Source organism: Oratosquilla oratoria, chromosome 24 (genome assembly GCF_046742065.1).
Source record: "Oratosquilla oratoria isolate Oo_2021 chromosome 24, ASM4674206v1, whole genome shotgun sequence".
NCBI classification, from domain to species: domain Eukaryota; kingdom Metazoa; phylum Arthropoda; class Malacostraca; order Stomatopoda; family Squillidae; genus Oratosquilla; species Oratosquilla oratoria.
The window spans coordinates 31,256,931-31,283,537 of record NC_134800.1 but is presented as its reverse complement, the minus strand read 5'-3'; the positions used below and the strand labels follow the sequence as shown (position 1 = coordinate 31,283,537).

General features: G+C 41.7%; 1 protein-coding gene across 10 annotated transcripts in view; it reads left to right on the top strand.

Moving 5' to 3' along the window:
• Zir (dedicator of cytokinesis) overlaps positions 1-26,607 on the top strand; it is a 661,124-nt gene that overhangs the window by 378,288 nt on the left and 256,229 nt on the right. For all 10 annotated transcript variants that reach the window (XR_012967574.1, XR_012967573.1, XR_012967577.1 and 7 more), the window contains 3 exons: positions 3,589-3,767; positions 6,588-6,718; positions 7,129-7,308. Coding sequence is in view for 2 of the 10 variants with exons in the window: in XM_076207846.1 (XP_076063961.1) it covers positions 3,589-3,767; positions 6,588-6,718; positions 7,129-7,308 (490 nt within the window). In the remaining 8 variants the exon portion in view is untranslated. The remainder of the gene's footprint in view (positions 1-3,588; positions 3,768-6,587; positions 6,719-7,128; positions 7,309-26,607) is intronic.

The window sequence follows — 26,607 nt, the reverse complement described above, 5'->3', positions numbered from 1 at the left end:
TATCTCATCACCTTGGTGATAAGTGATGAGGTTGGAAAGCTTGTGGAGTGGAAGGAAGTTTCTTCAAGGTTAATGTGGATGAAGGTGAAACTAGGATGAGAGATGTGGGTTTTTGTAAGTGCACATGGGCCATGGAAATGAGAAGAGTGTAGGGGAAAGGGAGACTTTTCATATATATTTTAATGAATGCTGACAGTTTTGGGAGGAATGTCATTTTAGTAGTATTGGGAGATCTCAATGCTAGAGTAGGGGATGAACCAATAGATGGAGTGGTTAGGAAAATCATAGTAGAAAGTTGGTGGTGGAGATGTGTTAAGAGAGTTGATGATAGCTAACACAGTGTTTAAGAAGAAAGTCAAGCATAAGTACACAAGGGAAAAGGTGGCAGATGGAAAAATGGTTGACACGGCATTGATGGATTATGTAGTGGTATCCAAAGGAAGAATAAGAAGAGTTCTGGATGCCCATGTTATTTGGAGGAAAAGACTGGTGGAATGTTATATCATTTTTTGGTGGAGGGTAGGTTGAGAGTGAAGGATAGGTGGAGAAAGAGGAAAAGGGCAGAAGATAGAGAGGGGCTAAGAGTAAACATTTTAATTCTATCTATATACCAAGACCTTTTTCCCTCTTGCAAGGGAGGTAGCTAAGACAGAGGCACATACCTATTCCCACCATTTCCTTCCCATCCACCACCCTTTCCATCCCTCCCATCTTACCTCTTCATGGAGATGGATCACCCCTGCATACGCCAACTGCCCTGGGTCAAATGCAATGCAGCAAGACACAGTACATCCACAGCAAAGAGGGTTCTTTCAATCAGCCATCCCCCTCTCCGTCCCCTCATGCAGAAAAAGAGAAGACTGGGAGAAATCCCTTCAGGCTGCATCAAAATGTCATTCACACATAAACACCCCCTACTCCCCATCCCTCCCTTCCTTGGATAACAGTATAATTCTCCATTCATCCCTCTCTCCTGCCTTCTCCCTTGCTCAACAGGCATTCCCCTCTTGCTCAACACACCCTTCACCCCATCCATCCATCTCATCCTCAGGCATCCCCACAAGTTCACTCCCTCCACCCCTGCCTTCCACACTTCTTTTACTAATTTTTCATCACTCATTCTTTCCATGTTTCCAAACCATCCCAATAATCATTCATCAGCCCTAACTGCCATCTCCTTTTCCACTCCTACTCTCCTCTTCACCTCGTTTCTTACTCTATCCAACCTAGTAACCCCTACCATACTTCTCAGACATTTCATCTCAAACATATTTTATCTTTTCCTCTCTGCCTCCCATAAATACTAAGTCTCTGCACCATACAATGCCATCAGCACAATCACCCCTTCATACATTCTTCTCTTTGCATCCATTCCCAGTTGTCTATTTCTCATAACACTTTTTAATCCCCCAAGGCATTTAGTTGCTTCTCACAATCTACAATTTACCTCCACCTTCATTCCTCCCTTTCCTGCATCATGTGATTCCTAATACCTAAAGCTATCCACTTCCACCAACCATCTCTACTTTTAGACTTACTTCCAACTCACTGCCATCCTCTACCCTTGTACATCTCGTCACCTTCCCTTTATCCATATTTACCTTCAACTTTCTCCTATCACATACCTTCCCAACATCCATCACTATCTCCCTTAATCCCCCATCTGACCCTGCCACAAGCGGAATGTTGTCAGCAAATAACAATTGGCTTACCTCCCACTTTTCTCCATTTTCCTTACTATTCCAAATCCCATGCCCATTGCCCTTGCATTTACCTCCCATATCACCCTGTCCATATACACATTGAACAGCCATGGTGACATGACACAGCCCTGACACAGACCTGCCTTTACCTCAAACCCTTCACTCACTCCATTTCCCATTCTAACACAGGCTCCACTACTCTTGTAAAAACTCTTAAAACTGCCCTTAACAGCTTTCTCCCAATCCTATATATCTGTAAAACCTCCCACAGTGCCTTTCTGTCTACCCTGACATCAGCCTTTTCCAAATCCATAAATGCCCCAAAAAAATCCTTTCCCTTTCCCAAAGCTTTCTCACATATCTGCCTTACCACAAACCTCCACACAACCCCTACCTCTCCTAAACCCACACTGTTCCCCACCAATTACTCCCTCTCTTCCTCTCCTAATCCTTTCAATCAAAACCCTCCCATAAGCCTTCTAAACTACACTCAACAAACTAATTCCTCTGAAACTACTACACTTACATTTGTTCCCCTTTCCTTTGTAAAGTGGAACTATACAGGCACTCCTCCAGTCCTCTGGCACTTTACCCTCCCTTAGATACATATTAACCCCTTCCATACGGTGCCGCACACGTAGGCGTCATGGGGAGCGAGTGTATTCACGAGGCTGCCATATCGGCGTCTTGATTATATTTATTGTAGTCGCCCCTGTGTTTTTACATTCTCTCAAATGTGCCCTGAATCCCATTCTCTGTGGTATTCAAAATTCGCGGGTGAAAGAGAGAACGATCGATATAAGCGGTGACTATATTTTATGATGCGAGTATTATTACGACACGTCGTACGGCTGGCATTTGCTGCTGCCACTGAGATCTAAGTCCATGACGCCTACGTGTGCGGCACCGTATGGAAGGGGTTAAACAACCTCACCAGCCAGTCCAGTATTAGTGTACCTCCCTTCTTCAGACACTGCATGAGACCCATCTAATCCAGGAGCCTTACCTGTTTTCATCATTTTCAGAGCTACTTGCACCTCATCTTTTCTTATTTTTCCTCCATTTTCCTATCCCATCACTGTCATTTTCTTAGCACCTCCCACTACTACCACCAATCCCTCCCAATCCTCCACATTCAACAGCTCTAAAATAATCCACCCATCTTCCGCTTACCACCTCCTCTTCTGTCAGGATCTGTTCATCTGTGTCTCTTACCTTTTCTTCTCTTCTTGACTCACCTCCCCTTCCTCTCTTGATTTCTTTCCAAAAGATATTTTTATTACTTTAATTTTTTTTTTTTTTTTTTTTTTCATATTCTTCCCCAATTTTACATCTACTCTCCCTTTTGGCTCCTTTATAATTTGTTTTGGTTCTCTTCTTTTTTTCTTTGTACTTGTCATATTTTTCTTTCATCGTACTTTGTAACAGTCCCTGAATGCTTGCTTCTCTTTTATTACCTTCTTCATTTCATCCTACCACTCACTATCTTTCCTTCTATTCCCTCCCATCCTTCTTGTTCCACATACCATTTTTGCATACCTTGTCACTTCCTCCTTGAAATACTCTCATTCTTCTTTCACACCAACTTCCACTCTATCCATCACCACCTCCTCCCACACCTCTCTCAGCTTCTCCTTGTACTCCTGCTCCTTTTTCTTCTTATTTAAATGATTTCCTTTAAGCATCTCCCTACCTTCTGTCCTTTTTCTCTTTCTCCATCTATCCTCCATTTTGAATGAGAAGGAAAAGGAGCAGGAGAAGCTGAAAGAAGTATGGGAGGTGGTGAAGGATAGAGTAGTGAATTTCAATTTAGTAAGGAATGTTACAAAGCTTGAAAGACTTGATTTAAAATAAATTACCTAACATTAAAAACTTCTGTTTACAGTAATCCATGTGTCCATGGGCATGCTGTCAATACAGTGCGCAACCTTCTTACCAGCCATGACTCAGATCAACGATATTCCGACCAAGAAATTAAGGCTCGTGTTGCAACACTTTACTTGCCTTTGATAAACATTGTCATTGATGCTCTTCCACAACTTCACACCTTCAATTCATGTAAAGGTAAGTTTTTCTTTTCTTTAAAGAGTTCCCTTTGTACCCTAATTCTTTACCTCACCTCCTTATTTCTTACTCAACTCATTCTCTCATGTATATTTACCTAATTGTATTATATAGGAAAGGAGCAACGCTCCTGTCTCTTACTCTCCAGTTTATCATATGTAGCTTGAAGTTAATATATAGCTCCAACCTGGCCTACATACTTATTTTCCAGTTATCATGCTTAATGCTTTTTTAATGGAATTATGCCTTTGACTTTGGCTGCTTCTATATAGGGGTGAAAAAGCCCTTGGTATATGTATGTATACTTAGATTTGAATTCATTTTTTGTTCCACCTTGAGCTATATGACCTTCCAAGCTATGTCAAGTATGTGTGCATCTGTATAGAAAACTGTATTTCTTCACATCCTTTAGACATGTGGTCTTTCTCAATTTGGTCTCATGACCTCTTAAAGCCCTCTCACACCTAATCAAGAGATCTCTTCTGTCAATAAGGTATACCCCTTTAAGCAACCTGTATGCTGTAATTGTATCACCTCTTTCTCTTCACTCTTACAATAATGGCAGACACAGTGCTTTTAGTCTCTTCTCACATGGTATATCTGTCAGACTGGGGACCAGTTTGGTTGCTGCCCTTTTTCAAAACCCATCAACCACCTCACCTCCATTAGGAAGTGCACTCCCTAGGGGCTGGCACTGTCTTTGCACTGGGCCCAAGATTTTTCTCTATCAACTTCAGCTGTATTTCTTTTACTTTTTTACACAGAGAGCTGACAACCAATGACTGCTCTTCTTTCCGTACAACTGTCAGCAGGTGGTGTATAAACAGTCCTACATGGATGCAACACAGACAACAGCAGTCCAATGTTTCTTCTCAGAGAGATCTGTGAGAGGTTCCAAAGACTTGCCAGACTCCAAGTTTTTCACTAGACAACAAAACTATTTCTTCTGACCTATATGCTTGTCTAATGGCTGCTGCTGGGCACTTGGGAGCTATGGGTCTCCTGCAAGATAGACCTGGAGCAGTGGATTGAATGATTGATTATCACATTTTTATCTCACTCTCTCCCTGTCTCTCTCCCCTGTCTCACCATCCCTCTCCCCCTATCCCTCTCCCATATCCCTCTCCCCTATCTCTCCCTCTCACTCTCTCCCTATCTCTCCCCCATCCCTCTCTCCCTATCCCTCTCCCCTTATCCCTCTCCCCTATCTCTCTCTCACTCTCTCCCTATCTCTCTCCCCTGTCCCACCATCCCTCTCCCCCATCCCTCTCCCCCATCTATCTCTCCCTCTCCCCTCTCTCTCTCCCTCTCCCCTCTCTCTCTCTTTCTCTCTCTCCCTCCCTTTCTCTTTCTCTCCCTCCCTCCCTCCCTCCCTCCTTCCTTTCCTCTTGTATATTAACCAATTTCAACTTTTTAATTGATATTAAGAGTGTTTTCTTGTTTGAATTGGAGTTCCATGTCCTGAAATTTGGATTTTATGGAATGAAACTAAATATTTCAAAATGTTAATTTCAGTATATACTGGTAATGACAAACATGTTTTGGGAGGGTATCCTACCATTACTTCCCAGTTTCAACTTCTTGAATAAGATTTTTACCCTTTTCTTTGTAAAAAGGAAAGCTCACAAACTTCTTCACATTATCTATTCACTGTGTATACAAAAGTACACATTGGACTCTACACTTGTTTCAATTTAGGATAAATTTTACTACAACCCTACCTATTAATCTCCTAGCCCCATCACATAATAGGGCTGCAACTATCACATAGAAAACACTGAACACCTCATCCAAGTGTCCCACATTAACACTCCCCAGATAATAATGTAATATTTCTTCCTTGAATAACATACAGGTCTATCTGGTTGCTTTTGCTGGTCATTTGGGACCCATGGGTCTCCTTGAAGAAAGGCCAGGGGCAATGGATCAATTGATTAACCTCTTCAATATGAGTCAAATTCTCATGGGAAGCATTAGCTGCCTGATGTATGATGACCCACCATAATACTCGCATTATATAATATAAAGTTACAGTTGTATTACTCGTTCTCTTTCCCTCTAAATGTTGATAACCACAGAAAATATGATCAGGCCAGTTCATAGAATATGGGGTCACTCAGCTACAACTACAAAATAAATATAATCAAGATGCTGAGGCAGGAATCCTCATATACCCACTCGCTCCTCATGACACCTACATAAGCATCATCATATTGAAGGGGTTAATCTGATAGCCCATGGATCATCGACATAAATACCCACAATAAAAAGCAACTAAATAGGGTAAAACATAGGGACTAGGGAATTTCTCTTTTCATATATTTCCTCCCATATAGAGATAGGACAGAAATGTGTGCTTTGACTTAGACACCCACTTCCTTATAAAAGAGATTAAGGCCTGTATATGTGCAAATGTATCCCTATTATATGCTACATCCTTGAATCCCCCCTTGACCATCTTTATGTCTCCATCTCTATTTTAATGTAGCACAATATAGTATCATCAATACAGACACATAGGCCACAACTACATGCCTCCTGTGGTAGGCTCCTCACAACCACCAATGGTGGGGGATGGAATATTGCCAATGTATTCTCCTGTGTGTCATCAGAGGTTACTAATGGGCTGAACAAGGAACCTAAGGCCCATTTATTTGTGTTATTCTTGCACATACAGTCAGAACAAAAAATTTCAAGTTGGCCTCCCCCCTTATAATAGGGATTAAGGTTTTGTATATGCATGATTATGCATTGTTATAAAACTGTGAAATAGAATAGCCTTATTGTAATTATATTATTATTATTTTTTTTTTTCAACAGCCCATTTCCAAGCTAATGTGGTTGATGAAGGTGAAAGCGGATCCTCACATATTCACCAAAATGTTGCTATGGCAATTGCAGGCTCATCTATGTATGCCAGCCGAGAAAATGACTATGAGTCTTTACCTGGGGTGAGGACAAAGTTTTTGAAATGTATAAATTTTTTTTTCTTTCTTCCTTTGTTGTAGGTTGTGCACATTTGTAGATTTTACTGTGGTTTAGAGAAGTGGGTATTGTATGGTAATATGAGTATACTTTGACAAACTCAAAGTGCTAGTTAATGTAGTTATTCTTGTGCAGGAGTGGCAAGTATGTCAGAAGTATTGCACTTGTTTCATTTTGTTTACTTTGTGCACTTTGCATGCAGGCTGAAGAGGAATTTGAAAATGTAAGTAGTGTTTAAGTGCCCTCTTCAGTCTAATAATTCCACATTTGTAGGATCTGTAGTTCAAGAATGCTGTTGCATATGTGTGGCATAATTTTATATTAAAGAGTATATTTTCTTCAATTATGTTCTGACATCTCGCCTTCTATCTTTCAGCAACCCCGAAAATGCCAGCTGAGCTCTGAAACAAGCCGTAACCTCTTGATGTGCCTGTTATGGGTATTAAGGAATGTGGATGATGCAACATTAGCCCACACCTTCTCAGACATGCCTCATAATCGCCTTCACCAACTCCTTGATATCTTATACATAGCAGTATCTTGTTTTGAGTACAAGGTAAGTACTTGCACTGTTGTCAAATTCAGGTGAAAGAGCAAGAGTTTTAGAGACTGAGGTATGACAGGTTTTATTTCAACCTAGAAATTAACACAAGATAAAACATTGATTATGTATGAGCATTTTATTCACTCCCTCTTACCAGTTCTAAACCCCTTCCAAGCAGTCTTGCATGTACTTTCCATGCCACTACATAGACACTGAACAACCAGTGGGTTGTATACTGTTGATAATGTTGTTCATTATGCATATGGATGAGGTGGTACATGCAAACATACATACAAATATAGATACACACCAAAAGGCCTTTCACACTCTTGTAAAGGGAGTGGCAGAGTTAAAACTTACACCCAACCCACACCAATCTGAAATCTTATTTATCATCACTCCACTCATTATAACATCTTATGGATGAAGGGTTATTCCAGCCTCCTGCCATGCCACTCAGGTCAAGCAATCAATATGTTGCCCCTGATCTCTTGTAGAAGACCTGTAACCTTCAAATAGCCAGCAGTAACCTCTGAGTAGGTCCAGAAATCACTTCAGAATGATACATTTCATTGTTGTCAAGGGATTGTTATTGTGGGGCATTGTAGGATGAGGTGCTTAGTGTCCTCTAAGTAGTGGTTGCATCTGGAGCAGTTTGAATCTGTGATCAGGCCCATTCTGTATTGGTACTGTTTTAATGCTAGGTATTGTCCTAAGCACATACATGCCAGTCTGGTTCTTATCAGGTGGGAGAGTTTTTTCTTGTGGGGCTTATGTCTGGAGGTTATTGTTGGAGTACTGAGTTTGCCAGTCTTTCACATGTTCAGTGATCTGGTTATGGATGTTTAGTGTGGTATAGGTGGAAGGTTGTAACAAACATTTGAGTAGTATGCTGCTGATGTAGTTTTTTTACATTGTGTTGAAGGTACTTGAGAAATGTTGGGTAGGCTAGTTATGTTTCTTTCTGATATTAACAAGGGGAGAGGGTGGCAAAGAATTAGAAGTAAGTTTTAAAGAAGTAGTTGAATTTAAATATTTGGGGTCACTTGTGGCAGGAAATGGAGGAGTGGGGGTGGAGGTAAACTGTACAGTGAGAGAAGCAAGTAAATGTCTTTAGGCCTTGAAAAGTGTCATAAGAAAGAGGCATTTGGAAATGAATACATGGAGAGGATTATATGAAGGGATGATTCTGTCTACAACACTGTATGGGGTGGTAATTTGGAATTTAAGAGAAACAGAAAGGAGAATATCCCAATGGCCAAGTGGATGAGAGCATCGCTACTTTTGGCAAAGGTCAAGTTGATGGTCATTTGAACCATGCCACCAGTGAGTTGGACCTAGGGTAAGATTAATTAAATTCCACTCAACAAAGCGTTTGAGATGAAGTGTCTGAGAAATATGGTTAGAATTACAAGGTTGGATAGAGTGAGAAATGAGGTGAGGGTAGAAAGGTAAGTGGCAGATAGGGCAGATGAAAAATTGTTTGGGCGATTTGGACACATGGAAAGAATGTATGAAGAAAGATTAGCAATTTTTTTTTTTTACCTTTTTGTTTTTCTACTTGATTTGTCGGGCTTGTTGCAAGGGGAACTGGTGATAGTGAAACACACATAGGGTGATTTACACATTAATTGGTGGGTTATGAGTATAGGAGTGCATGTGGTGTGCACAGGAATGCTAACCACAATGCTAACTTGAGGGGATGACCAAGGATGAGATGAGATGGATGGGGTGAAAGAGGCTTTGAGCAGGAGGCAAATGTCTGTTGAGTAAGGAAGGGAGAAAGGAGGGGATAGGTAGGGGTGAGTGGGGAATGGTTGTTTATGGATGATGTTTTGATGCAGCCTGAAGGGATTTGTCTATTTTCTGCCTTAGGGGACAAGGAGGGAGGGTTACTGTGTAAATGAACCTGCCTTGCTTTGGATGTATTGGGTCTTGTTGCATTGCTTCTGACTCAAGGCATTGGGTGGGATACAAAGATGATCCTTCATCCATGAGGAGTTAAAATGAGAGGGAAACAAGGGTTGTGGATAGAAGTGAAATAGGTGTGAGTGGGTACATGCCTTGACTTGGCTATCTCCCTTATAACAGGGTAGGGGCCCTTGGTATATAGATAGACAGATCTTTCCATCAGCCTGGATATGGTGGGTAGTAGTGAGATTGGTATGCAAGATGCTGGGTTTTCTTAAGTTAGAGGGAGGCAGAAAGGAAGAGCCTAAACATGTTTGAGATGTATGGTAGGTGTTATGATGATAGATTAAAGGAGAAATTGATGTGAGGCTGAGAACAGGTGGAAAGTTATCAGTTAGGGTAAATCAGAAATTGCTGAGATGGTTTGGGCATATGGAAGAAATGAACTAGGAAAAACTAGGAAAAGGAGTTTAGGAAGAAGTGGAAGGAATAAACATGAGAGGAGATAAAAAAAATAAGGTGTATGGAAGGAGTAAATGAGGCATTAGATGCAAGAGGACCACCGCTTGGTAAGAAAGAGTGTAAAAGGTAGACATGAATGGATAGTAGCTGTTAAAGGATGAAGAAAAGATGTGGCCTGAAGGGGAGTTCCTTTTGTCTGTTTCTTAGATAATTTGAGTTGATGAGGGGAGTGGTGTTATTTTATTATGAAGCAGTTGTGGTAAACCAGCTTTTCATGTTAGGTCTGGCTGTGGAACACATGTGTCTCACACTGTTGCCTATTACCTGAGCAGTATGGTGGGGACAAGAGGTAAGAGATGGAATAAATGGTTTTGGGATGGGTGTGGGGTTAGTGTATACTTTGACATTACTCCTTCCCCCCCCTTGTCAAAGGGAAAAGGGTCTTTGATATGCATGTATTTTATTCACCAAATTTTACTTAGCTGTGTTATTAATCATTGATATTATTGCTTTAACATTAGTGCTGCCCTTTTTAACAAAACATGGGACTTTGTTTATTAGTGAATTTTATTGGTAATTACTAAGAAATATATATACCGTATTTTTCGGACCATAAGGCGCGGGCAAAATCCTTAAAATCGGCCAAAATTGGGTGGTGCGCCTTATCGTGAGGTGTGCCTTATGTGTGGCTTCAGTGCAAAAAAATGCCTCGGACAGTGACGTACTATTTTGACACATTTCGTAGCTAGCCTGCCGACGGCGACAGTGCATAGGCTTAGCAAAAGTTACAACCAAGTTATAACCAAGATGTATGTATCTTGACAAGAAAATTGCAAAAACTTCAACTGTTTTCGAGTCCATGCCACCGCATTCATTCACGCTATCATGGCTATGACATGATAGCGTCCACAACACAGACAGCCATTTTGCATTAGTCTAGTCTCGCTCCACTCCGACTGCAGTCATTTGGGTATTTTTTTAGTTTTGACCATGGGCGCAATATAGCAATAGAAAATTAATTATTAATTTTGTAAATTAAAATGTATCAACGTAATATGCAATTTTGTGGGTGGAAATGAAAATAAAAAATACCTTGCTACAAGCAAATATGCTAATGAACGAAGTCGGTAGCATAGGATCGGGACGCAATATTGTCGTCTGTCAATTGACGGCCTCGGTACATCCGACAGTACCTCGGCAGGTACATTTTCTTGAAGAAATGTTATGGAGCAGAGATACATGCATTCCTTCAAGCTGCAAGAACTTTGTATACCCCGCAAGGTGAGAGAGTGGTTGAAAAGCCCGCCAATGTCTCTCACGACGACGACAACGAGGATGAGCCGAATGACATTTAATTTGCAGGTAATGATTTATTAAACACAGGTTAGGTTAGGTTAGACGAATTTATCATCCTTTCATTTCTTCGACGTCGGCATCTATCATAACAAACATGGCGTACCATTCGTCCGACCGACTTAGTTACTTACGAAATCTGTGTTAACACCTTTTCTGTTTTTTATATCCGCACACAAAATTGCATATTACGTTGATACAGTATAATTTACAAAATTAATAATTAATTTTCTATTGCTATATTGCGCCTATGGTCAAAACTAAAAATTTACCATCATTTGTAATAAATCTTGTGTTTTTAAGTGAATAGAGAATTCTGGGAATAAAACTGCTAATGTTGGTTTTATTCCCCACAATTCCCGTAAAATGTTTGTTGTTTTTTAGGGGTATTGGCAGGGCAGACCGTCCATGGAGGTGGTCTGATTTCACTGACAAAATAAAAAAAAAAAAAATCATTTATTTTTGTACATACATACATACATACATATACCAAGGCTTTTTCCCCCTTACAAGGGAGGTAGCCAAAAAGGAAAAGGCATAAAATCATTCCCACCTATTCCATCCCTGAATACACTCCACACCCCTCCACCTCCCCTCTTATCTTAGCACCTCCTGGATGACGGGTCATCCCTGCACCTTGTCCACTGCCCTGGGTCAGAAGCAGTGTTGCAAGACACAGGACATCCACAGCAAGGCCGCTTCATTAATTCGACGACCCCCCCTCTCCGTCCCCCCATTGCATAAAAGGAGAAGATTGGGAGAAATCCCTTCGGGCTGCATCAAATTTTGCTCACACATACTACCTCACCCCCCATCCCCCCACCTATTCCACCTCATGCATCACTACATCATTCATATACAACCATTCTCCATTCTCCCCTGTCTTCTGTCCTCTCCCATTCTTCTTCAACAGACATTCCACTCTTCCCCAAAGCCCCCTTCATCCCATCCATCCACCTCATCCTAGGACGTCCCCTCATGTTCACTCCCTCCACATCTGCCTTCCATACCTCTTTTACTAGTCTTTCTTCACTCATTCTTTCCATGTGTCCAAACCATCCTAATACTCTTTCATCAACCCTATCTCCCAACTCCCTTTCCACCCCCGTCCTCCTCCTCACCTCCTCGTTTCTCACTCTATCTAGCCTAGTAACCCCCATCATACTTCTCCGACACCTCATCTCAAACACATTCAAACTCCTTCTCTCTTCCTCTCTTATGTTCCATGTTTCTGCCCCATACAGCGCTGTTGGCACAATCACTCCTTCATACAGTCTCTTATCATCCATTCCCAAATATCTATTCCTCATTACACTTTTTAATCCACCAAGGCATTTACTTGCTTCTCTCAATCTACATTCTACCTTCACCTTCACTCCACCTTTTCCTGCCACATTTTCACCCAAGTATCTAAAACTATCCTCTTCCTCCAGTCGCTCTCCCTTAATGCTCACTTCCAGTCTACTGCCACTTTCACCCCTTGTACATCTCATCACCTTACTTTTACCCACATTAATCTTTAGCTTTCTTCTATCATATACTCTCCCAAACTCTGTCACCAACTTCCTCAATCCCTCCTCCGATCCTGCCACAAGCACAGTGTCGTCAGCAAACAACAGCTGGCTCACTTCCCACTTTTCTCCATTTTCTTTAACCATCTCCAATCCCTGACCCACTACCCTTGCATTTACCTCTCACACTACCCCATCCATGTATAAGTTGAACAGCCAGGGCGACATAATGCATCCTTGGCGAAGTCACACCTTTACCTCGAACCACTCACTCTCTCCATTTCTAATCCTGACACAAGCTCTGCTACTCTCATAAAAACTCTTGAGAGCTCCTAGAAGCTTTCCTCCTATCCCATATATCTGCATAACCTCCCACAGTGCCTTTCTGTCTACCCTATCCTAAGCCTTTACCAGATCCATAAAAGCCCAAAAAACATCCTTCCCCTTTCCTATAGCTTTCTCACTTATTTGTCTTACCACAAAGATCTGATCTGCACAACCTCTACCCGTTCTAAATCCACACTGTTCCTCACCAGTTACTCCCTCTGTTCCTCTCCTAATCCTCTCAATCAAGATCTTCCCATAAGCCTTCCCAACTACCCTTAACAAGCTAATCCCTCTGAAACTACTACATTCACACTTGTCCACTTTTCCCTTGTAAAGTGGAACTATACAGGCACTCCTCCAGTCCTCCGGCACTCTACCCTCTCTCCAACAAACATTGAATAACCTCACCAGCCAGTCCACCATCACTGTACCTCCTTTTTTTAGACATTCTGCATGGCATCCATCCAGACCAGGTGCCTTACCTGCTTTCATCATCTTAACAACTGCCTTCACTTCATCCTTCCTTATTTCTTCTCCATTTTCCTCACTCATCACGGTCATTTTCTTAGCATTTCCCACTGCAACTATCTTTCCTTCCCTATCCTCCTTCACATTTAGCAACTCCCTAAAATATTCTGCCCATCTTCCCCTTACTGCCTTCTCTTCCATTATCATCTCTCCATCTGCACCTTTTACCTTTTCTTCTCTACTTGATTTGCCTCCTCTTCCTCTCTTAATTTCTCTCCAAAACATCTTTTTATTACTTTCAAAAATTTCTGTCATACTCTTACCCCACTTCAAATCTGCTCTCCTCTTTGCCTCCTTTACCTTTTGCTTTACTTCTCTTTTCTTTGTACCTCTCATATGACTCCCTCATCCTATTTTGTAACCAATCTGTGAAAGCTCGCTTCTTCTCTTCTACAACCTTCTTTGTTTCCTCATCCCACCATTCACTACCCTTCTGTTTCCTCCTGTCCTTCTTGTTCCACACACCATCCTTGCACACTTTATGACTACCTCCTTGAACCATCCCCATTCCTCCTCCACACCTAGCTCTACTCTATCCTTCACTCCCTCCCACTCCTCCTTCAGCTTCTTCTTGTACTCCTTCTCCTTTTCCTTTTCATTTAAAGACTTCACTCTAAGCACCTCCCTACCTTTTGTCCCTTTCCTCTTTCTCCATCTATCCTCCACTCTCAACTTACCTTCCACCAAAAAATGATCTGATATTCCCCCACCCTCTCCCCTTAGCACATGTACATCCTTAACTTTTCCTATCATAATCCTATTTACCACTACATAGTCCATCAACGCTCTATCTACCACCCTTCCATCCACCACCCTCTCTCATGTGTACTTATGCTTGACTTTCTTCCGAAACACTGTATTTGCTATCATCAACTCTCTAGACACATTTCCACCATCAACTCTCCACTTTGATTCTTTCCTGGAACTCCACATTTCCCAACCACTCCATCAATTGGACCATTTCCTACCCTAGCATTAAGGTCTCCCAGTACTATTACATTGACATTTCTCCCTAAATCCTCTATGCACTCATTTAACCCAAATTGCCCGGGTGCCGCACATGTGCGGCAATCACTTTTGTTCCAAGATTTCGGGGTCAGCATATATGTGGTACTTGCAAATTTCTGAAGATATCGGGTGTCAGCATATATGCGTTACATAGCCACGTTCCAAATTCACGGGGAACGCACAAATGCGGTGTTGTCTCTTGTTCTCGGTCCTCAGCATATGTGCGTCTTTTTATCCTATAAGGCCAGAGGTTCTTTGTTTACCATTTGAAGTAAGAGGGGAGGGGGACTGGGGGGATAATTAGTTTCGCCTCATTACTCCAATACCCCCCTACTCAAGGGGGGGTGGCTGGGGTGAATGATGTCACCGAATTGGCGCATTCTGATTGGTTTATTTGAAATATATTATCTTATAAGACGATCTGAGATTGGATAATAAATTATGTTACACTATCTATGATTGGCCATAGAGGTGAGGGGTGAATGATGTCACCGAATTGGCGCATTCTGATTGGTTTATTTGAAATGTATTATTTTATAAGACGATCTGAGATTGGATAATAAATTATGTTACACTTGGCTATCTATGATTGGCCATAGAGGTGAGGGGTGAATGATGTCACCGAATTGGCGCATTCTGATTGGTTTATTTGAAATATATTATCTTATAAGACGATCTGAGATTGGATAATAAATTATGTTACACTATCTATGATTGGCCATAGAGGTGAGGGGTGAATGATGTCACCGAATTGGCGCATTCTGATTGGTTTATTTGAAATGTATTATTTTATAAGACGATCTGAGATTGGATAATAAATTATGTTACACTTGGCTATCTATGATTGGCCATAGAGCTATATATAAGGCGAGACTCAGCCGGTTGAAGTCGTTTCTCGCCAGGCCTCTGAACTGCTAACATGCCTCGCCAGCCCTCAACCTCTCTACGTTCAACTTCTCGACCTACGAGTCATAGAAGGCCTACTTCCAAGTCTCGCCCTTTGCGTATATCATCCTCTGACGAAGATGACCCTGCACCTCTTGCTCCATCACCCAAAAGGCGTGCCATTCCATCTGCAAGTGGAACACAACTTGTACCATCGGGTACACAACAACCTGTACCCTCTACTTCGGGTACACAACAACAAGTAGGCGATTCTGACTGGGATCCTGAGGACGTGGACAGCTCAAGTGAGGGCAGTGATGAAGAATGGGGAGAATTGGATTATGTAAATATACATGATTCATCAATAGACTCGGACGAGCCGCTAGCCAATGTGGTGAGGAAGGAGCACGACAGGAATGCACCAGGTACATCTGGTTTCCAGTGGAAGAAGAAAAATAACGTACCAAGGAGATTTGCTTTCTCTGGTTCTCCAGGAGTACAGAATGAAGATCTGGATGGATACTCCACTGTGTCTGATGTATTTTCCTCTTTATTCCCTCCTGAAATGTGGGAAAAATTTGCTGAGGAGACAAACACATATGCCAGCCAGAACCCACCCAAAGCCTATGCCCATTCGAAGCCTTGGACACCTGTGGACGAGACTGAGATGAAGGCCTTCATAGGTCTCCGTCTTCTCATGGGAGTGCAGAATCATCCGCATGCACAGCACTTCTGGTCAAAAAGCAAACTTCTGCACTCCGAAATATTTGGTGAGACCATGAGTAGGGACCGATACTCCATGATTGCCTCAAATATGCATTTCTCCAATAATATGGATCCTCAGAAGGACAATGACAAGTTGTGGAAGCTAAGGCACATCATTGATATGTTTGACTTCACCTTCAAGACTGTTTATACATCCCCCAAAATTGTGACAGTCGATGAGAGTCTCTTGGCATATCGTGGCAGACAACATGCTGTCCAGTATAATCCCTCAAAGCGGTCACGGTTTGGTCTGAAGGTATACAAGTTGTGCTGCAGTGATGGTCCTGCTGCTGGCTACACCATAGCTTTCAAGGTCTATATGGGGAAGGAACCAGGAAATGATCCAGTGGCTATGAGGGCAGTTGTTGATCTGATGACGAAGGCTGACATGATGGACAAAGGATACGACTTGTATGTGGACAATTGGTATTCGTCACCACAACTTTTTCACTACCTCCAGGCAAGGCGAACAAATGTGGCTGGCACAGTAAGGATGAATAGAAAGTTCATGCCAAAAGATATGGTAGTAAAGAAGAAAGGAGAGATAACATCACGGTCAACAGCTACAGGCATGATATGTATATCCTGGATGGACAAGAGGAGAGTAAACATCCTCTCAACAATGCACAGAGACAACATGGAACCCCTTCCACCCAACAGGAGGGGAGAGGTACGCCACAAGCCACAAGCCATCCTAGATTATAATCTAGGAATGAAAGGAGTGGACTTGTCTGATCAAATGGCACAATCGTACCCTGTACCGCGAAAAACCAACAAGTGGTACATAAAGTTATTTTTTCATCTGCTGGACACTGCCATTGTGAACACTCATCTCATTCACCGGACACTTGGAAGCACCAAATCACATCTGGATGACAGGCTGGAGCTGATAGAAGACCTTATTCAACCTCATCACACCAGATGCCGCTCACCATCACCAGGACCAGGAGTTATAGGTGTACGACCAGGTCATCTTTTGACTGAAGTCCCAGACAAGAAAAGAAAACGCTGTCGCCAGTGTCGCTTAGAAAGTGGGACAAGAAAAGACTCCTTCTACTGGTGTGCCAAGTGTAAGTTAGGTTTCTGCCCAGGGAAGTGCTTCAATAACTACGCAGAACACAGACATGTCTTCTAGACTGACCACCAGTGGACCAGAGGACGGGCTGCCGCATATATGTGGTGCTTCTAATTTTATTATTTTCCTTTTTGTAAATTCAATAAAAATTATTTTGTGATCACTATATTTATTACATAAACATATATGTAAAGGATGGAACCTGATATACATAAATAAAATAAAAAAAACAAGGTAGTTGAAGCTTCTCTTAGTAATATAAGCAACCAAACTCAAGCTTACATAAATTTAGGATGTCTTACAAATTTTATTCTCATATGAACACATCACAACACATAATAATAAATAATACATGTTCGTGAATCTGAAGGGCCCTGGCCTTATACAGAAACCCCGCTATGCGCGGAAGTTAAGTAGATAAGACGTCCGAGAGTGAGATGCGTCAACAACATCTCAGGCCCGTCAAATTTGGGTTAAATCTATCCAAAAGGCCTCCCTTTCCTCTACACTCTTCTCACTGCCAGGCCCATATGCACTTACAAAGACCCATATCTCCTTTCCCAGTTTCACTTTCATCCACATTATCCTTGAGGAAACCTCCTTCCACTCCACTACACATTTACCTATCTCTTCACTTACTAGAATAGCCACCCCTTCCCTCCCTCGCCCTCTCTTCACTCCTGATAACCTCCCACTTACACTCCCAAACTTACACTCACCCTTCCCTTTCAACTTTTCACTCAAAGCCAACACATCCATCTTTCTTCTCACAAACATACTACCTATCTCTTCCCTTTTACTCTCATCTGTACCACATCCATGCACATTAAAAGACCCAAACCTTAGGGTGCTGGTCAGAAAACTCCCAGACCCTCTTATGCCTTTACTTTTTCGTGTAGGAATGTCCCCTGTGGGGCTACAAGGAGAAGGATACCTAGTCTCACTCCCCTTCCCTTTTTTCTCGCCTCTTACGATCCAAGTGGAAATACTTGGTGGCAGTATTCTTTTCCCCCACCACAGGGAATTCCCCCACCACAGAAAATGAATACTCAGAGAAATAGTACAGGACAGCAGCAAGGGGTTGGGGGACAGCATAACGGAGGGACAGTCGTAGTATAAAAGTGTCATCATTTCTCTATGAAGAGTTTTCCTCTATCATAGACAAAATGATGTGTGGCTCTGGTCCTTCCTTAGGGGTGCCCCATATAGATCCTAAAGTATCAACTGCATGCTACTTTGCCACAATAACAAGCAGCCAATATCCCAACCGATTTTTCTCATTCAACAACGAAAATGTTCAGTTCTCAATGCACTTACATATGCATGATTATCCGATGACGAGACCAGGTGCGCCTTATGTAAGGACGGGAATAGCAAATTACGGGTGTGCCTTATGGTACGAAGCACCTTATGGTCCAAAAAATACGGTACTTTATTCTCACAAGTTGCATGTATCAAATACCAACTTGTACATTGTGTATGCCAAGCTGTCAGGTATTAAACAAAGATAACTTTTCTGTTTCTCGTAATTGAATGCAGGTCATTATGGGCTGGAAATTTAAAGTATAGTTTCCTTTTCTAATATTTTACCATCACATATTGTACTTGACACTGCTGGGATTGAAAGTGTAACTTCTTTTTAGTGTTTTCCATACTGTTTGGTACTTATGCTTCTATTTCAGCAACTACCAGGCTATTTTATTCTTCCCCATCATATTCCTTTTGTAAGAAAAGAGTTAAGTCTCTCTTGATTAACCCCATACAAAAAGAAAAGTATGTATCCCATTATTTCAGCTGCTAGCAGGCTATTTTATTTATTTCCATTAGACTCCATAAGTGCCTTAGTTGTTCACTTTATATATGGATGGGGTGGTGCGAGAGGTTTGGAGATGGAGTAGTTGCTGTTTGCTGACAACACTGCACTTGTGGCAGGATCAGAGGAGGGGTTGGGGAGGTTGGTGATGGAGTTTGGGAAGGTGTGTAAAAGAAGGAAGTTTAAAATGGATGTGGGTGGGAGTGGGGTGATGAGATATACAAGGGGAGAATGTGGCAGCAAATGAGTTTTAGGGGAGAGAGACTGGAGGAAGTGGATAGCTTTAGATACTTGGGTGCAAATGTGGTGGGAAAGGGAGGAATGGAGGTGGAGGTAGAATGTAGATTGAGAGAAGCAAGTAAATGCCTTGGGGGATTAAAAAGTGTAATGAGAAATAGACATTTGGGAATGGATGCTCAGAGGAGATTGTATGAAAAAGTGATTGTGTCAACAGCACTGTATGGGGCAGAAACATGGAACATAAGAGAGGAATGTGTTTTAAGATGAAGTGCCTGAGAAGTGTGATAGGGGTTGCTAGGCTGGATGGAGTGAGAAATGAGGAGATAAGGAGAGCAGGGGTGGAAGGGGAGTTGGGAGATAGGGTCGATGAAAGAGTATTGGGATGATTTGGACACATGGAAAGAATGAGTGGGGAAAGATTAGTGAAAGAGGTGTGGAAGGCAGAGGCAGAAGCAGTGATTATGAGAGGGTGACCAAGGATGAGTTGGATGAATGGACTAAAAGGGGTATTGGGAAAGAGGGGAATGTCTGTTGAGGAAGGGAGAGGACAGAAGATAGGGATGAGTGGAGAATGGTTGTGTATGGATGGTGCTGTGGTGCTTGGGAAAGGAATGGGTGGGGGATGGGGCAGTGAGGGAGTATGTGTGAATGATATTTTGATACAGCCTGAAGGGATTTCTCCCTATCTTCTCTTTTTTGCATGAGGAGACAGAGAGGGGGGAGGGTGTCACTGATTAAATGAAGCGGCCTTGCAGTGGATGTGCTGTGTATTGCTACATTGCTTCTGACCCAGGGCAGTGGATGAAATGCAGGGATGATCTGTCATCCAGAAGGAGCCAATATAAGAGGGAGGGAGGCTGGTGAATGGGAGTGGTGTATGTGGAGATGGAATGGGTGGGAGTGGATTTTATGCTTTTGTTTTTGGCTACCTCCCTTGTGAGGGGGAAAAAGTCATTGGTATATGTATATATTAGACTCCATGAATAGGAAGGAGTGAACCATTTCCATACAGAGCAATACTTGTACACTCATTCTGACCACTATCAGGCTATTTTATTTATGTCCATACTATCCCTTAAGTAAAGAAAGTGTCAAGTCTTGTCTTGAATAATTCCTTCTGTACTCATTTAATTTGGCATCTGACAGGCTATTGTACTCATCCCCATGACATCAGTAAAGTAGCTTGTCTTAATTTACCCTTTTCATCCATCTATATATACCAAGGGCTTCTTCCCCCATAAAAGGGATGTAGCCAAGTCGAGGCATACATCCACTCCCACCCTTCGACTCCCTTCTACCACTCATTGTTTCCCTCTCATATTAGCTCCTCATGGATCATCCCTGTCTCCTGCCCACTGCATGGGTCAGAACGGTGCACAACACAATGTCGAAACGACAGAATGCCGAAACAACAGAATGTTGACTGCGACAAAATGTCGAAATTTCAGATATCGACGTGATTGTGTACATAAAATCAGCGAAAAATGCAAGCCTGTGTTCACGCTCAACAGTAATAACTGAAATATCCATCAAAAACTTGGTGCTATCCCTAATTAACTTTCTTTACTGTACATAAAGTGAATATTCTAATTTCAAAATCAATTCTTGAACTACATTCATTCGAATACAAAAAGGAGGAAAAAACTTTGTCTGTCCATAAAGTGAATATTCTAATTTCAAAATAATTTCTTGAAGTACATTCATTCGAATATAATACAAAGAAATCATGGCAGAATTCTTCATTGCCAAAAAGGAGGAAAAAAACAACTTTCATATGAAGGTTTTCTTTACACCAAAAACAAATGTGTTAAGCAAAAAATATACTAGCGCTGCGAGGACCATGCCTGTTCAGGAAAAGCTGTAACTGTTGATGATGTGATAGTAACCACAAAGGCTCACAATATACATGGACTAAATCCTGCAAGGGTTAAGGTCCAGCAATTGATGTCCAGGATTAGGCGCATCGCCAAAGAAACTTTGGAAGGGATGTCGCGGATGATATACCAAGAACTCTCCAGCCACCATCTTACAGAAGAGGTTCGTGGACATCTTCCGGAGGAGTCGAGCATCAAAAGGATGATTCAGAGGCAGCGTAGTAAAAGCCAGCCGGGCTTACCTCGTAGTGCTACAGACCTGATCCTTACATCAAGACAAAAAAGGGGGGAACCCTTGGATTATGGTCTATATCAGTTTTGACAACAATGATCGGATCATAGTGCTTTGTTCAAACAACAAGCTGAGAAATTGATCAAATTCTTCGGTATGGTACGGTGATGGCACTTTTGACGTCTCCCCAGGATTGTTTGATCAACTCTACACCCTGCATGCACCATTGATGGGGCAAATGCTGCCTCTCCTTTTCGTGCTGACAACCAAGAAAACCAAAGACGCTTATTGTCGTATCTTCTCAGCAATCCAAGAAGCTGCATCACAATGCAGTCTGTATCTCAGAGTCAATGTTTACAGAAGTGACTTTGAACGTGCTGCGATGGAAGCTGCAAAGGATATCCTGTTTGTGCAGAAGGTCGAAGCCTGTTTCTTCTTTCACTTTGCTCAAGCGCACTGGAGAAAGGTAGTGTGGATATGGGTTTGCGTGAAATGTATGTGAACGACAGCAGTTTTGCACAGAGACTTAAACAGCTCGCTGCTTTGGCTTTTGTCCCCCTTCTGACATCTCAAGAGCCTTCCATGATGGGTCGAGTAATTTGGGAAATATCGGTCTTAATTGCCGAGTATATAAGATTTTCTTTAAAACAATATCCAACTTCAAACAACTTCTTTTAGTCATGATTAGTCAAGTGCCACTAATATAAAAGGCACACATGATCGAATAATCAATGAAATGTATATTTCAACATTATGTCACATTCGACCATACGTCATGTCGACATTTTGACCATTCGACGTTCTGTTGTAGACATGGGTCAAAAACAATGTAGCAAGACACAGCACATCCATAGCAGGGCCACTTCACTCACATGGCAATTCTCCCTCTTCATTTCCTCATGCAGAAAATAAAGACTGAGAGAAATCCCTTCAGGCTACATCATTAATGAAGGAAACACATGAGATACAGAAAGAAGAGAGCAGAAGCAAAATGTAACATGATGGAGGCAAAAAATAGGGCAGATGTAGGAGGTAACTAAGAGTTGGACTTCAAAGTTTGGAAATTATATGTTTTGGAAATAAGTGAAGAGATTAAAGGGACCAAGTCAGGTTGAGAGGTAAAGGTTAAGTGTGCAGATAAACAGACGTCGATTGGAATAAAGGTAGTAAGGGGAATTTGGGTATATTATTTAATGAATTGCTGAATATGGTGGTTAGGGAGAGATTGGCTGTGGAAGTGGAAGGAGCTAGGAAAGTAATTGTGGTGAAAGAGGAAAATGACAGGCACTAGGAAAAGATAAGGTACAAAGTGCATTGAGAGTGATGAAATCAGGTAAGGACCTGAGTTGGAAAGATGTCATATGGAGTGTCTGACAAAGGGAGGAGCAGCTATAGTGGATTAATTAGTGAGGTTGTTTAATGGTTGCCTAAAGGAGTGAAATGTGCTGGAGGAGTGCTCATATAATTCCATTTTATAAAAGAAATGAGGACAGATGTGAATGTAGTAGTTTTAGAGGGATCAGTTTCTGAGTGTAGTTGGAAAGGCATATGGGAAGGTGTTGATTGATAGGATTAGGAAAGGAACAGAGAAAGTGAAGAACTGGCTTTAGGAAAGGTAGAGGATGCATGGATAACCTTTTTGTGGTAAGATATATGTGAGAAGTTTATGGCAAAAAAGTAAGGATGTTTTTTGGGTAATCATGGATCTGAGAAAGGCTTGTGATGGTATTAATAGGATGACATTGTGGGAGATATTGCATGTGTATGGGATAGGAGGAAAGTTGTTCAGGACAGTCAAGAGATTTGACATGAGTAATAGAGTTTGTGTTATGATTGGAAATGGTAAGAATGAGTGGGTTGTGAAGGTGGGGCTGCACTAAGGTTATGTCACTGTTGTTGATCAATGTTTACATGAATGGGGTGGTACATATGGTATGTGTAAGGGTAATGGGCAGTGGATTGGAGATGATTCATGAGAGCAGAGGGAGGTGAGAGGTAAGTCAGTTGTTTTTTGTGGATGACACTGCTTATATCTGGATCAGAGGAGAGACTAAGGCAGTTAATGACAGAGTTTAGTAAGGTATGTAAAAGTAGAAAGTAAATACAGTCACTATCCGAGTTACGACGTACGTGAATTACGACCACCTGTACTTACGACCACATCTAGCAGATCCTATTATGACTTTACTGTACATGTCTGGCAGCACAACACGTAAGATAGTTGTGGCAACCGGCATTGCATACGGCAGTTATGGCAGAGATGGAAAAGTTGCTATACATGTGGTTGGAAGATAATAGGCAAATAAATGTGAGAGTGACGTTGCAAGCAGTGCAAAGTAAGGCTACAAGTTAATTTCACATGTTGAAAGAACGTTCAGGTGAAGAATACGCTTCACATGAGTTCATAGTGAGTGCTGGGTGGTTGCGTTGCTTTCGAGAGCGTTACCAGGTTCACCTCGTGTTATCGAAAAGTGAGGCTGCTAGCAGTGATGCGCCTGCAGCTAAGGCATTTGTGGAAGAGTTTGATAAATTATGGATGAAGGATATTTACGTACTTACGACCACGTCTAGCTGATGCCTATTATGAGTTTACTAATACAAATACACTATAATAAGTATTTTCTTTCTTTAACCCCTTCCATACGGTGCCGCCTACGTAGGCGGCATGAGGAGCAAGTGGATACGCGAGGCTGCCATATCAGCGTCTTGATTATATTCATTGTAGTTGCCCCTGCATAATGACATACTCTCTAAATTGTCTTCATCACATTTTCTATGGTTATCAAAATTCACGGGTGAAAGAGAGAACGATCGATATAAGCTGTGACTATTTTTTATGATGCGAGTATTATTACGAAACATCGTACGTCTAGCAGCTAATGCTGCCCGCGAGATTTTGGCCCGTAGTGAAGTGGTTAACTTACCATATCATATTAACAACTAAGCAACTGAAAACAATACTGTATACAACTGTAGGAGAGAAGCCAAACGCAGAGTATGGGATCCAATGTATTTAACATTTCGCCCACCAGGGCTTCTTCAGAAATAACATAGTGGACAAACATCTGACTCATTATATAACCCGAGCTTGCGGGGAGAAACGAACATGAAACTAGTGTTAAGTAGAGACTGAACAACTTCACACAAGGCTTAATGACCCCCTTATGGGTCGATAGCCTTAAAAAAGTCCACTGTGTTATTTCGGCAGAAGCCCTGCTGGGCGCAACGTTAAATACATTGGATCCCATACTCTGCGTTTGGCTTCTCTCCTACAGTGCTGTTGCAGTCGTTGCTGTACCTATATCTCACACTTAGAATGGATTGAAATAGATGTGAAAAATAGATCTTAAAATTCACATATATTTAGAGTACATGCAACAATTGAAGAATTAAGAAAAAATTATTAAAAGGAAACTACATACATACATACATATACCAAGGCTTTTTCCCCCTTCCAAGGGAGGTAGCCACAAAAGGAAAGGCATAAAAACACTCCCACCCATTTCATCCCTAAATACACTCCACACCCCTCCCACCCTTCCTCTCATCTGAGCACCTCCTGGATGACGGGTCATCCCTGAACCCTGCCCACCGCCCTGGGTCAGAAGCAGTGTCGCAAGACACAGTACATCCACAGCAAGGCCGCTTCATTTAATCGGCGACCCCCCTCTCCGTCCCCCTTTGCATATAAGGAGAGGACGGGGAGAAATCCCTTCGGGCTGCGTCAAAATTTACTCACACATACTACCCCACCCCCACCCCCCCGCCTATTCCTCCTCATGCAGTCACAACATCATCCATATACAACCATTCTCCACTCACCTCTGTCTTCCGTCCTCTCCCTTCCTTCCTCAACAGACATTCCCCTCTTCCCCAAAGCCCCCTTCACCCCATCCATCCACCTCATCCTAGGACGTCCCCTCATGTTCACTCCCTCCACATCTGCCTTCCATACCTCTTTTACTAGTCTTTCTTCACTCATTCTTTCCATGTGTCCAAACCATCCTAATATTCTTAAAAATGGTAAGCAAGGTTATATTTAATACATGTGTGTGTATATATACAGGTATAGTATATACATACAGTACCTGCATACGTATATATACTGAAATACAGTACAGTATTAAAACATTAAAAGAAAATAGAAAAAATTATAAAAATTAAACTAAAAAGCATTGATAGATAAACAGTAAACAGCTTGTATTTAATAGTATTCAATAGAAAAAGTTACTTAAAAATGCAACAGATTGATATCATGTATCCTAGAGTAGAACCCTCGTGTCAGCCATTTTGAATAGGATATGACTTACCACTGGTTGGTCGGAACCTATCTAGGTCGTAACTCCGATAGTGGCTGTAGTGGTAAAAATAAAGTGATGAAATGTATAAGGCATACAGGTGGCTATGAGTTGGAGATAAGTTAGAGGAGATGGATAGTTTTAGATATTCAAGGTCACATGTAACAGGGAATAGGAGTTGGGGGTGTAGTTAAGCTAGTGAGGGAAACCAGTAAATGTCTTGCAGGATTGAAAAGTGTCCAGTCTTGAAACACCCACCATACTTTTCAAACATTTCATCTCAAACATATTTAAATCTCTTCTTTCTGCCTCCCTTAAAATCCAAGTCTGTTACCCAGACAGTGTTGTGGGCACACTCACCCTTTTGTATTTACCTAGTTGTATTTTGCGGGAAGGGGAGCTACGCTCATGGTGTCCTGCCATTGTATCTCGCAGTGTCTAGTTTGCTCTTAAATTCATGAATGGGTTTTGCGCACACTATTTTTTTTGTCCAGGTTGTTTCAAGTGTCCACCACTCAATGTGGAAAACTGTTTTTCTTCAATTCTCTTCTGTAGCTATGTTTTTTTATTTTCTTTCCACGTCCTCTTGTGTTTCTCTTGTCCCAGTTTAACAAGTCCTCTCTATTGAGTATTTCTGTGCCCTTCATGATTCTGTAGATAGTCAGTAGGTCACCTCTCTCTCTTCTTTGCTCCAGAGACAGTAACTCCAGTTTAGCCAATCTCTCCTCATAAGACAAGTTTGCAAGTGCAGGGGCCATTTTTGTGGCTGCTCTCTGGATTCTTTCTATTTTTTTTATATTCTTTTAGGTACTGGGTGACCACAATGTCACCGCATATTCTAGTCTAGGCCTTATCAGTGTGACCAATAATTTTTTAATCATTTCTTTGTCCAAATATGTAAAAGCCACTTTTATTGATCATAGGACAAGTTGTTTGAGATAATTACACCCAAATCTATTTTGGATCTCTCGTTCTTTACCTCCTTGGTTCCTATTTTATATTGTGCTGATATTCTATATTTGCTTTTTC